The sequence below is a fragment of the Mustelus asterias genome, chromosome 4 (assembly GCF_964213995.1).
Source record: "Mustelus asterias chromosome 4, sMusAst1.hap1.1, whole genome shotgun sequence".
In the NCBI taxonomy this organism is placed as follows: Eukaryota; Metazoa; Chordata; class Chondrichthyes; order Carcharhiniformes; family Triakidae; genus Mustelus; species Mustelus asterias.
This window is the reverse complement of record NC_135804.1, coordinates 25543877-25557364: the sequence shown is the minus strand read 5'-3', so window position 1 is coordinate 25557364 and position 13488 is coordinate 25543877. Positions and strand designations below refer to the sequence as shown.

The 13488-nt window shown below is 43.6% G+C and overlaps 1 protein-coding gene across 1 annotated transcript in view; it reads right to left on the bottom strand.

The window, feature by feature from the left end:
* Positions 1–12539, bottom strand: part of LOC144493078 (polycystin-1-like protein 2) — a 91223-nt gene extending 78684 nt beyond the window's left edge. The window contains exons 1-3 of the mRNA XM_078211951.1: positions 12493–12539; positions 6932–7158; positions 4279–4665 (exon numbers count right to left, since the gene is read on the bottom strand). Coding sequence (XP_078068077.1) covers positions 4279–4665; positions 6932–7158; positions 12493–12539 — 661 coding nt within the window. The remainder of the gene's footprint in view (positions 1–4278; positions 4666–6931; positions 7159–12492) is intronic.
* Between the last annotated feature and the right edge of the window lie 949 nt (positions 12540–13488).

Below are 13488 nucleotides of genomic sequence, written 5' to 3'. Positions count from 1 at the left end.
TTTGACTGGAAGCATTGGGAGAAAGGGCCTTCTCATTGTGTTCTTACACCTATCCCATTTGATGAAGTGACCAGTGCCAGAGCACAGGCACAGATTCCATTGATGGACCATTGATGAACGAGTACTTGCAAAATAGGTAACATCACGCAAACCAGCCTCCCATCCATTGACTCTGTCTACACTTCCCGCTGCCTCGGCAAAACAGCCAGTATAACTAAGGACCCCACGCATCCCGGACATTCTCTCTTCCACCTTCTTCCGTTGGGAAAAAGATACAAAAGTCTGAGGTCATGTACCAACCGACTCAAGAACAGCTTCTTCCCTGCTGCCATCAGACTTTTGAATCATAGAAGAAATCATAGAAACCCTACAGTGCAGAAGGAGGCCATTCGGCCCATCGAGTCTGCACCGACCACAATCCCACCCAGGCCCTACCCCCACATATTTTACCTGCTAATCCCTCTAACCTACACATCCCAGGACTCTAAGGGGCAATTTTTTTTAACCTGGCCAATCAACCTAACCCACACATCTTTGGACTGTGGGAGGAAACCGGAGCACCCGGAGGAAACCCACGCAGACACGAGGAGAATGTGCAAACTCCACACAGACAGTGACCCGAGCCAGGAATCGAACCCGGAACCCTGGAGCTGTGAAGCAGCAGTGCTAACCACTGTGCTACCGTGCCGCCCACAATTCAGAATGGACCTACCTCGCATTAAGTTGATCTTTCTCTACACCCTAGCTATGACTGTAACATTACATTTTGCACTCCCTAGTTTCCTTCTCTATGAACGGTATGCTTTGTCTGTAAAGTGCACAAGAAACAATACTTTTCATGTGTCCCAATACATGTGACAATAATAAATCAAATCAAATCAAATCAAATATCCACTTTCAATGTGATTCAAATGTAACCCAAAGGTTAAACCTGCCTTTATAGAGTATCTTTAGTGTAGCAAAATGTGCCAGGGCATTTTAAGAATTTTGCTTCATCAAACAAAATTTGACACCAAGTTCCAAAATGAAATATCAGAGCAGACATCCAAAGAGGTCAGTTTTAAGGCATGTCTTAAAGGAGGAAAGTGAGCTTGAGGCAGAGAGGTTTAGGGAGAGAATCGCGGAGTTTAGGGGCTGTGTAGGCACGGCTGTGCGATTAAAATTGGGGATGCTCGAAAGGCCAAAATTGGGAAGGGCACAGGTATCTCGTAGGATTGTAGGGCTGCAGGAGGTTACAGAGATAGGGAAGGTCAATGCTATGTAGGGATTTGAAACAAGGGTAGGAATTCTAAAATCAAGGCATTGCTAAATAGGGAGAAAATGCAATTCAGCAAGCACCACAGTGATAGGTGAATGGAGCTTGGTGCAATTTGAGGCATGAGCAGTGGAACATGGGAGCAGAAGGTTGGAGACCAACCAGGAATGCATTGGAATAATCAAATCAGGAGACAACTAAGTCATGAATAAGGCTTCCAATGACAGACCAGTTGAGACAATTGGAGTCAGGCAAAGTTACAGCGATGGAAATAGGCATCATAGAAGGTTTATGTAACTTATTTTTAAAAAAACAAATGACGACACTTTGAACAATTTTTTTAATGTTTTCATGGTAAAAGATAGAAAAGGCATCCCAATAATGATCGCAAATCAAGGGGCAAAAGTGAAGGAGATATTTAAAACCTCTAGATAAATCACTAGATTAAAAAGTACTAAAAAAAAGGACTAAATGCTGACAAATCCCCTGGATCGGATAGTCTGCATCCTCGGGTCTGAAAAGAAGCAGCTGCAGAAATAGTGGATGTATTGGTTGTGATCTTCCAAAATTCCCTAACTACTGGAAAGGTGCCAACGAGTTGAAAAACCACAAATATAACACCACTATTCCAGAAAGTAGGAAGCTATAGGCCAGTCAGCCTGACATCTGTCAGAGGAAAAATGCCAGACTCATTATTAAGGAAGTATTAGCAGAACATTTAGAAAATCATCATACAAATAGGCAAAGTCAACATGGTTTTGTGAAACGGATATCATGTTTGACAAATGTATGAGAGTTCTTTGTGGAAACAATAAGCAGGGGGAATAAAGAGGAACCAGTGTATTTGGATATCCAAAAAGCATTTGAAAAGGTGCTATATAAAAGGTTACACCACACAATAAATGCTCATGATGTTGGGGGTGATACATTAGCGTGGGGGGAGGATTAGCTAACAGAAACCAGAGTTGGAATAAATGGGTCACTTTCAAGTTGGCAAACTGTATCTAGTACAATGCCGACGCCTCAACGTTTTACAATCTATATTAATGACTTGGATGAAGGGACTGACTGGGGAATCGGGTTTTGAGGGGGATACAAAGGGCAGAATTTTCTGATTTCTAGGCAAAGTTGCACAGCGGGTGGGAAAAACAGCGTGACCTCCACAGAACACCCACCCAATGGAACACCCCATCAGCCCATGGAACGACATCCCCTTCCCCCACCCAACACTTCCACCTGACAGTGCCAGACAGTACCAGGAGTCAGTGCCAGGGTACTGATCAGGCAGGACTCTCTCCCCTCCCATGGAGGATGTACTCACCTGTGTGCCTCCGGTGGGGTCCTGCCCACCAGATGCACATCATGGGGAACCTGTCATGATTCACTTCGCACCAGGGAATGGACAATCTGACAGTGAGAACTGCCAGACATAGAGACCTGATAATCATATTTAAATCCTTTCAAATGGGTATCCCAACAATCAATATCAGGATTCCCATTATGCTATTGGCAGGGGGTGGGGGCAATCGGAATGGGAAAGCCCACCAGCGTAAATGGTGTTTTGGGATTCCCATGGGATTTTTTGCTCCCACCGCCAATCCTGCCCCCTCCCCCCCCTTGAAAACAGAAGCGGAAAATGCCCCCCAAAGAGTCTGCAGAGGGATCTAGAAATCATAGAAACCCTACAGTGCAGAAGGAGGCCATTCGGCCCATTGAGTCTGCACCGACCAGAATCCCACCCAGGACCTACCCCCACATATTTACCCGCTAATCCCTCTAACCTACACATCTTAGGATTCTAAGGGGCAATTTTTAACCTGGCCAATCAACCTAACCCGCACATCTTTGGACTGTGGGAGGAAACCGGAGCACCGGGAGGAAACCCACGCAGACACGAGGAGAATGTGCAAACTCCACACAGACAGTGACCCGAGCCGGGAATCGAACACGGGACCCTGGAGCTGTGAAGCAGCAGTGCTAACCACTGCGCTACCGTGCCGCCCAATAATCTAGATTGGGTAGGTGAGTGGGGGGAAGAACAGCAAATGAAGTGTAATTTGGGAAAACATGAGGTTGTCCATTTTGGTGGAAAGAATGAAAAAGCAGAATCTTGTTTAAATAGAAAGAGACTGCAGAATGCTGATGTACAGAAGGATCTGGATGGCCTTGTATATAAATCACAAAGTTAGTGTGCAGGTAGACAAATGGGATATACCAGTCTTTCTTGCAAGCTAAATGGAATATAAAGGTGGAGAAACCTTGCTACAACTGTACAGGGCATTGGTGAGACTTCACCCAGAGTACTGCATACAGTCTTGGTCTCCTTAAAGAGGGATATGCTTGCATTGGAAGCAGTTCAGAGAAGGGTCACGAGGTTGATTCCTGAGATGAAGGGGTTGCCTTATGAAGGAAAGTTAAGCAGCGCACCCTGTATTCATTGGCATTTAGAATGGATGGTGATCTTATTGCGGCAAATGAGATTTGTGATGGAGTAGATGCTGACAGCATGTTGCCAATCATGGGGGAATCTAGAACTGGGGGCACAGTTTCAAAATGAGGGTTCTCCCATTTAAGGTGGCAAAGCGGAGGAATTTCTTCCCTGAGAGGGTTGTTAATCTTTGGAATTCTCTAACTCAGAGAGGAGGTTGGTCCATTAAATATATTCAAGGCAGAGTTAGATTGATGTTTGATCCACAAGGGGTCAAGGATTATGGGCGACAGGCAGGAAAGTGGAGTTAGGCAATATTCAGATCCATCATGATCTTATTGAATGGATGGAGCAGGCCTGAGGGGTCAAATGGCCTATTCCACTTGTATATCTTGTTCTAAAAGGGCGTGTAACAAATGAAGTATTCCATTTATTGGACATAAACCGATTCAAAAACCAGAATAATTGGATGGATAAATAACTCAAGTGCAAAAAACTGGAGTTCTGTGATATTCTATCAGGTGCTTCAATCAATATAATGTTACAATTAATCTACCTCCGGGAAAACAAAATCCAACAACAATGAAACTTATACCTTCCTTGCGCATTGGAAACTTATAAACTGGGAGCTTTCCATTGGAGCTCTCCGCTGTATACAACAAAATGTTGTAAGCACCGATAAAATCAAATTGCAAACTTATTGGTGAGCCCTGAGATACGGAGACGATTATGCTGACATTACTGCCCAGTTGCAGAGCAGTTGACTCTATCACAGCCTCCAAACCGCTGATCTCAAGAAGGAGATGAATGGTCAAATTCTGAGATGTCTCAACGGTGCCATTTGTTGCATAGACAGTCACATTATGTTGACCTGGTCCAATATGGGACTGTGTAGATTGGCCTATAGGAATAACTCCTGGTAGTTGAATGGATTCGCTAAGAGTGACATTTCCAATTGATGCAGTGTAGGTCAGATTAAAACCTAGGGAGTAAAACAGATTTTAATTTAACTGTAAGTATTATATAACACATATATAAACAAGTTACACTACTGAAATTTCTTTAATGCACTTTAACATTTATCATTTGCAGCAATTAAGTGTGTAATATAGCTCAATCTATACAATTTAAAATCAAAAATAATTCACATTCGGCCTTCAGCCTTCTGCACCCAAAACAAGCATTGTGATTCATTCAGTAACTTAACTTTATTCAGTAAAATCTCTTACATCATCTATTGTGTTATTAGGGGCGGCACAGTGGTTAGCACTGCTGCCTCACAGCGCCAGGGACCCGAGTTCGATTCCTGGCTTGGGTTACTGTCTGTGCGGAGTCTGCACATTCTCCCCGTGTCTGTGTGAGTTTCCTCCGGGTGCTCTGATTTCCTCCCACAGTCCAAAGATGTGCACGGTAGGTGAATTGGCCATGCTAAATTCTCCCTCAGTGTACCCGAACAGGCACCAGAGTGTGGCAACTAGGGGATTTTCACAGTAACTTCATTGCAGTGTGAATGTAAGCCTACATGTGACTAATAAATAAACTTAATTTATGTCTCAAGTGTTCCAGTTTTGAATGACATTTAATATTTAATCCAAAGAGAGTAAAGAACTTTTATATGAAAAGGGACAGGACAGATCAAAATATCTTCCAACATTTTCAATTTTATTTATTTGTTTGATATCAGCATTATTTATGCTTTAATATAATGTGCCTTCATGGCTATACATTATCAGAAATGGCCTAGATCAGATGTTAATTTAACTTGTGGAATTGTGATGTGTGTTTATTACTCTTTCATGGTTTTGAGTGTCGCCGGCTGGGTCAGCATTTATTGTCCATCCCTAATTGCCCTTGAACTGAGTGGCTTACCAGGCTATTTCAGAGGATATTTAAAATTCAACCACATTCTAGGGTTACATGTAGGCCAGACCAGGTAAGGATGGCAGATTTCCTTCCTGAAAGGACATTCACGTATCAGATGGATTTTTACAGCGATCAACAGTGCTCATCATTAGTCTTTGAATTCCAGATTTTTATTGAATTCAAATTTCGTAACGTGCCATTGTGGGATTCGAAACCCCGATCCCCAGAGCATTATCTTTGGTCTCTGAATTACTAGTTCAATGACAGTACCTCTACAGCATAGCCTTCCCATCAGGTTATGCTCCATTAGAAAAGGTTCTGGGAAGTTGATTGAATGTTTGGTACTAGACCAATGGATTTTCAATGGATGAGTAGTTCTTGTCTATATACGCACCTGCAGTTTTTGTACATATTTCGTTTGAAACTAACATAGGACTGATTATATATCTGGGCGCATCATTTTACATTATTTTGTATGTACTCTATAAAGTTTAGATAACATTCATATAAATGCTGGCACGACGTAGGGGAAATCAGTCAGTAGCGATAAAGCTGATTTTGCAGACTGTATATACAAATTCTCCACCTACAATTTTCCCTCCAAGTTACTCACCATCCTGACCTGGAACTGTATCGTTGTTCCTTCACCGTCACTGAGTCAAAATCCGGGAACTCCCTTCATAACAGCACTGTGGGTGTACCTACACCACATGGATGGTTGCAGTTCAAGAAGACAGCACACCACCACCTTCTCAAGAGCAATTAAGGATGGGCAATGAATGCTGAATGTAAAGCCCACATCCCTTGAATGAATAAAAAAAGTCAGCGAGCACAGGGGCAATAGGGATTTCCCATGAGTTAACAGACTGGCAGTGAAGTTTTGGTGACCTCAGATTTAGAAAGGGTAGAAGTGGAAGACCAGCCAGGGGAGTCAGAGATAACAAAGGCATGGAAGAGGGTTTGATTACCAGAGATGGGATGAAGTCAAGTCTTAGTGATGGTGCAAATATGTGGTTAGGTGCCCATCTTGTGGTCAAATGCGACATCAAGGTAATTGCTCGGGAGAGAATGGATTCGGTAGCTAGAGATCTGAGTTAGGAGCTGGGACCAAAAATAATGGCTTCACTCTTCAGGAAATGTCTGCTTATCCATAACTGGATGTCGGATAAACAGTCTGATAATTTAGCAATAGTGGAGGAATCCAGAGATGGTTGTGAGTTAGAGCTGGGTGTAAAATAAAAACATCCTTTAAAAAATTCTGGTCACCAAAGTATTTTTTCTGCTAATTAAAATTAAAATGAAAAAAATAAAACACAGAAAGTGTCAACAGATCAAACATATCTAATCATTTTGGTTTGCAGTTTGGTACCGGGAGCAAGTTGTACCTTTGTTATTTTCTGTCTGAATCCACAATGTGTCTCCATATCGAACTACGCAGTTGAGTATGGTGTCCAGTAGACTAGGGCTGTGACACTGCAAATCTTTGGGTTCATTAACTGGCTCAAATGTAACTTTACTCTTGTGAAATGCCCAGTAGCCTTTGCTGGTCTTACATTCAGTGGAGGTGGTATAAACGCCCAAAGTGTTGTACAGGTGTGCCACTGTGAATGATCTAATTAAAAGTACAAACAAGAACAAAAGGAACATAGGAACATGCAGAGACAAATGATACCAAGAACAAATCACTATATTTACTTAGTCTTTCAGTTCATCCAAAGGCTAAATATTTATAAGGGCAGTTGTGCAAATATCTTAGTAAGAATATATTAATTTAATATATCAAAGAACAAAGAACAATACAGCACAGGAACAGGCCCTTCGGCCCTCCAAGCCTGCACCACTCATGTGCCCACTAAACCATTCTTTTGTATCCCTCTAAAGAACAAAGAACAATCCAATTTCCTTTAACTAAGGGTTGCATGTATGTGGAGGTCAGTGCAATATTATATTTGTTTGTTCCTATTCATCTTGTAAAGGTGATCTTATCCAAATACGAAATATCTTTCACTCATTCTCCTCTTTCATTTCTGTATTTCTCATTCTCTTATTTATCAGCTTCTATTTCTGTCTTACTGCCAAATTTTCATGTTTCTTACTTTCCTCTTTTTTCACACCTCATTGTTATCTCTCTCTCTCTGTCCTTTCAACTCTCCTCCCTCACTGTTGTCCATCCGAACCTCACTTTCAACTCTCACCCTTCCTTTCTTCTCTCCCACTTTTCAGTTTCTCTTTTTCTTCTTGCATCAATAGTTTCTCTACATTCAACAGCACTGGAACTGCCACATGGGAAATAAAATGAAGAAAAAATGAACAAACAAGATTGTCTCCTTGCAGTCAGTCTATAACATAAGCGAGCTACATCATTCTTACAAACAAGGTTATATTTATTTCCGCAATGCTCCATACAAGATTGAAATACTATTATAAATAAACAAAAGCATTTTTAAGTATAGAAAGTTACTCACTGTTCTTGATTGTCAAAGGAATATATCTTGCCATCTCCTGTAGAAACTGTACATGAAAATTTTCCAGTGTTTGGATTGAGTTGCCATTCCAATGGGATGATGATGTGGAACATTGAATAGATAGATGGTACCTGGGAGTCTATACCAAGCATGACTTCATATTACACACTAAATTCGCAAAAGGGTTTTTAAAATTCACACAAAGTGCTTTATTGACACAGACGACAATTTGTGATATTTACTAGTTGCTAACAGCGTGAGGATCCAATGGGCATAAAGTTAGCTTGCTTTACTTCAAGCATGGCATTTCCAAAGATAAATGCATGACAATGTGTTGTTATCAGAAGTGGTTTATGTTAAGTTTGCATAGCCTAGATGTTAGATGAGTACCTGGAATGGCGTCAGGTCAGCAAAGGTTTACAATACAGAAGATGCCATCTGGATGACTGTGTATATGCCAGCTGTTTGCCACAGCAATACCCCTGTCCTTCACCCTCTCCTTCTAACCTTGTATCTTCCTTTGTTTCAAATATTTACCTACTTTTTATTTTCTGTTTGTTCTTTGTTTCTACATGAATAGGATGGGAATAGAGGGATATGGTCCCCGGAAGGGTAGAGGGTTTTAGTTCAGTCGGGCAGCATGGTCGGTGCAGGATTGGAGGGCTGAAGGGCCTGTTCCTGTGCTGTAATTTTCTCTTTGTACTCTTTCCCTTTGTTCTTTTTCCCACTCAAATGTGGCGCTGATGGTTATTTCAATAAAAGATTAACTGAAATAATTAGAATAAGATGATCATTCTTAGGGGGCGGCCTAGTGGTATTATCACTAGACTATTAATAGAGAAACTCAGCTCATGTTCTGGGTGGAATTTGAACTCAATTTTAAAAAAAATCTGGAATAATGAATCCACTGATGACCATGAAACCATTGTCGATTTTTGGAAAAGCCCATCTGGTTCACTAATGTCCTTTAGGGAAGGAAATCTGCCGTCCTTGCTTGGTCTGGCCTACATGTGACTCCAGAGCCATAACAATGTGGTTGACTCTCAATTGCCCTTGGGCTACGAAGGATGGGCAATGAATTCTGGCCAGTCAATGACGCCCATGTCCCACGAATTAAAAGAATAAACTTTGTACCCAGTTGATTTTCATATTTTATATTTTGTTGAATTCTGTGCTCATCAAAACAAGATAATTAGAACTGAGGTGTGGAGCACTTTCTCACTGCAAACCTCACTGTCAGTATCAAGCATAGTCCTATCATAAATAACCAAAGCAAGTTGCATGGGGAAGACTGCTTTTCCCTTCCCAATTATGTCCATTAACCTTAACCTCAAACTATTTTCCACCCCAGACATCCTGTAGACTGAAAATTCATCAAGTATTCTATATGCACATCTGAATATTGAGTCCTCCTCACATTGCTCCCAGTGGAATCTTGCTGTGCAAATTGGCTGCCTTCCTACATTACACTTGTAATGATGTTATAAAAGTAGCTATTTGGCTGTGAATTGTTTTTTAGGGATGTGCTGAGGTCATTTTATTTATTTTACTATTCGTGTCACAAGCAAGCTTACATTAACACTACAATGAAGTTACTGTGAAAGTCCCCTAGTCGCCACACTCCGGCACCTCTCATGGAAGGTACTGTGTAAATTCTTTCCACAAAATGGGTGGGCGCTGCTCAAATTCTGATCATGTAGGAATCGTGCAGCCAGTGGATAAGGGAGACCATCATCATTTCAGTTCAGCTGAGCCTGGTCTGTTCTTGACCCCTGAGACAGTCTCTTCTTCTGCATAACATTTTTGTTGACGAATGATATTTAGTTGCTTTTCTCAGATGACAACTGAAAAGGCGGAAGGGTCAGAGCAGCAGGGTAACAAACCGTCCCGTATTTTAAGGGATCATCCTGTAATTTTACATTTTGTACCATGTCACAATGTTGGCTCTCTGGGACACCATTTTATCGGCATTTCTCGGGCAGTGACTGGGAGACTGCTGGGGTGTCTCCTCTTGCCACTGCCTTTGTATTTTTGGTGGTGGGACATCTGCACTTTGCTCTTGGTGATAGGGAGTGGCAGGGGAGGGGGGCTGGGGGGGGAATGGTGGTGGTGGGTGTGGGGAATGAGGGGGAAGAGAGCTGTGGAGACTGAGTCTCTGCGGAGTTTGGCAAGTCATGATGTGGAGATGCCGGCGTTGGACTGGAGTAAACACAGTAAGAGTTTTAACAACACCAGGTTAAAGTCCAACAGGTTTATTTGGTAGCAAATGCCATTAGCTTTCGGAGCGCTGCTCCTTCGTCAGATGGAGTGGATATCTGCCGATGGATATCTCCATCTAACGAAGGAGCAGCACTCCGAAAGCTAATGGTATTTGCTACCAAATAAACCTGTTGGACTTTAACCTGGTGTTGCTAAAATTCTTACTGAGTTTGGCAAGCCCAGGAAGGAGGGGGTAATAGAGGAACACAGTCTGAGTCACAGGTGGAGATGGAGTTCAGACAGGACCTGGAGAGGGGGGGTCAAAGACCAGAGCCCAAGTCTTGAATGGGGTCCATACAGGCCCAGGGAGGGGAGGAGAGAGGGGTTGCTGCGTGAGAGTGTGGGATTCAGAAGAAGGATGATCCACTCCCATTCTTCCCCCACCCTCAACTGCAATCACCAAGTGCCCCACCACCCCCCCCACCAACCTCAGTGTCACCAGCAGCATCAATGCGCCCCTTCATTTATTTGCTCAGAGCTGATTACCCTGCTCAGCGGCCCCACAACCACTTAACGCCTTAACGCTGGAAGGAGGACTTCTGCCTCTCACTGGATGGGGAGCATCCGGCTGACCCAGACTTCAGGGGAGGGTGTCCGTGATTGGGAAAAGGGGATCGTGAGGGAGGGGGAGAGGGAGGGAGGGAGGGTGGCAACCCCCAACCCCCCCCCCCCCCCCCCATCTCCCCTGACCGAGGCCTGACCAGGCTAACTTGCCAGACACTCCCCTATCCCTGAAATCCTTGTACCAGCCTCAAAATTGTGACCATGTGAAAAGCAGCTCTGCAGTGGCTCATATGGAGCAAAGGCAGGTGGACTGTTCTAGGCCTGTCACCCCAACCCCTCCTCCAACGCATTAACATTTCAGACAAGTCATGGGTGGGTGCTTGGGCTGCTGGAAGGACATTTGCAAACCCACCAGAGAGGGCCTGTAAAATTCTACTCTAAAGGGTCCTATTCATTTTCGATCAGGTCTCCCAACATATTTGGAATCATAAAGTATTCATACCAAATTCGCAGATGAAGGCAAACATGCTGTCACAATTCGTCATGGCCCACATCAGGTATGTGCCGTACATGTAAGCATAGGTACAATCTGTCGAAGAAGAGGATGGGTTTCCATATTGCCAACTTTGGTAGGATGAGGTGGATCCATCCAGCCACCTGAGAGCTGAGAACAGACGTAAGTGAATTTTTGTTCAACATAATGCGCTACTGTTTCTGTTTTAAATTACAAACAAATTTTTAAAACTTCTGACAGAGCTGTCAGCTTGGGAGGAGTTTCTAGGCGCCGGCCGAGTACATCTAAAACAGTCAGAAATTGTGGCTGGATATTTCCCACGTTCCGACCTGAGTTTATAGATTTCTGAAGCTACCATTTAAAGCAACTTATTAGTGAACAGTTTGTATTGAACTGAGTCATTTTGCTAATGCCTATTACTTAAGAACCTGCATGTCAACTATAAATTGAGGTGAAAGTTGATACGAATGTGGTGAACATGTTGCCAAACCTAGTGAGAGGGCAGCAATATGAAATGTGTTCCTATCTTGGGTCCCATTTTTTTTGCAGAGTGTCACAAGTGGTGGTTTAGTTAATATGTGTTCAGGGCTCCGAGAGGAAGACAAATATTACCGTTTTTGCTGAGTGTGACAGCAGGTGGGAAAAGTAAAGTTAAAGTTTTATTTATTAGCTTACATTAACACTGCAACGAAGTTACTGAGAAATTCCCCTAGTTGCCACACTTCGGCGCCTGTTTGGGTCAATGCACCCTAACCAGCACATCTTTCAGACTATAGGAGGAAACCAGAGCACCCGAAGGAAACCCACGCAGACAGTGTTGCAAACTCCACACAGACAGTGACCTAAGCCGGGAATCGAACCCAGGTTCCTGGCACTGGGAGGCAGCCGTGCTAACCGCTGTGCCACCGTGCCACCCAAAGCTATCAGCACCAACAGTGGCTTTGTCCATCGTATTTTCAGAAAGATTGTGCAACGTCACGCTGGCAGGGCGGGCTTTGCTTGAGCCCACCCCACCAGAAACCTGTTCTTTAAAGATCAGGCGCCATTTTTAAAGGCTACCCCAATGATCAGAAGTTTCAATGGAATCAGTTACCCGCTGCCCTCCCCCGCACCCCAGCAATAGATTTCTGAAGCTACTTCTTCCTCGAACTGCCCAGGCACTGCCTGGGTGCTGCTCAGTCATGACCCTGAGGGATGCACTCACTTGAGCTCCTCCAGTGGGTCTGCCATAGGAGACCAGACATAATTCATGCCCGCGTGCCTTCACACCGACATGAATGGATTATCTAACAGGAGGGATGATCATTCTAATTTACCACAATGGTGTTCCCAATGTTGAACATCAGGATTCCTGTTGCATCATTGGCAGAGGCGGGGAGAATTGCAGTGAGACTTCCCGCTAATGTAAAATTCGGGAAGACTTCTCAGGAGATCATAGAAATCCTACAGTGCAGAAGGAGGCATTTTGGCCCATCAAGCCCACACCAACAACAATCTCAGCCAGGCCCCATCCCTGCATCCCTACACATTTACCCCACTAGTCCCTCTAACCTACGTATCCCGGGACACTAAGGGGCGATTTATCCTCATCAACCCGCACATCTTTGGAGTGTGGGAGGAAACCGGAGCACCTGGAGGAAACCCTCGCAAATACGGGAAGAATGTGCAAACTCCATACAGGCAGTGACCTGAGGCCGGAATTGAATCTGGGTCCCTGACGCTATGAGGCAGCAGTGCTAATCACTGTGCCACCGAGCCGCCCCATATCCAGATATTCCAGTCCCGTCACTAAACCCACCCAAAAAGAACGAGTGCAGAAAATCCCAGCCAACATATGAAGGAGAGGTTTTGCAAAACCAGAATATAAATGCATCGAAATAGGGAATTTCCTATCTCTACCACTGTATATTAAATTAATACTCTCTTCATTAATGCATTTGATGTGGAGATGCCGGCGTTGGACTAGGATGGGCAGAGTAAGGAGTCTCACAACACCAGGTTAAAGTCCAATAGGTTTATTTGGAATCACGAGCTGTCGGAGCACTGCTCCTTCATCAGGTGAGTGGAGGTAGGTCCACAAATATGACATATATAGGCAAAGACACAATTGCAAGATAATTATAGATTGGAATGTGAAGGATGGTTGGAATGCGAGTCTTTACAGACAATTAAGCCTTTATAGGTGCAAACAGTGTGCGTG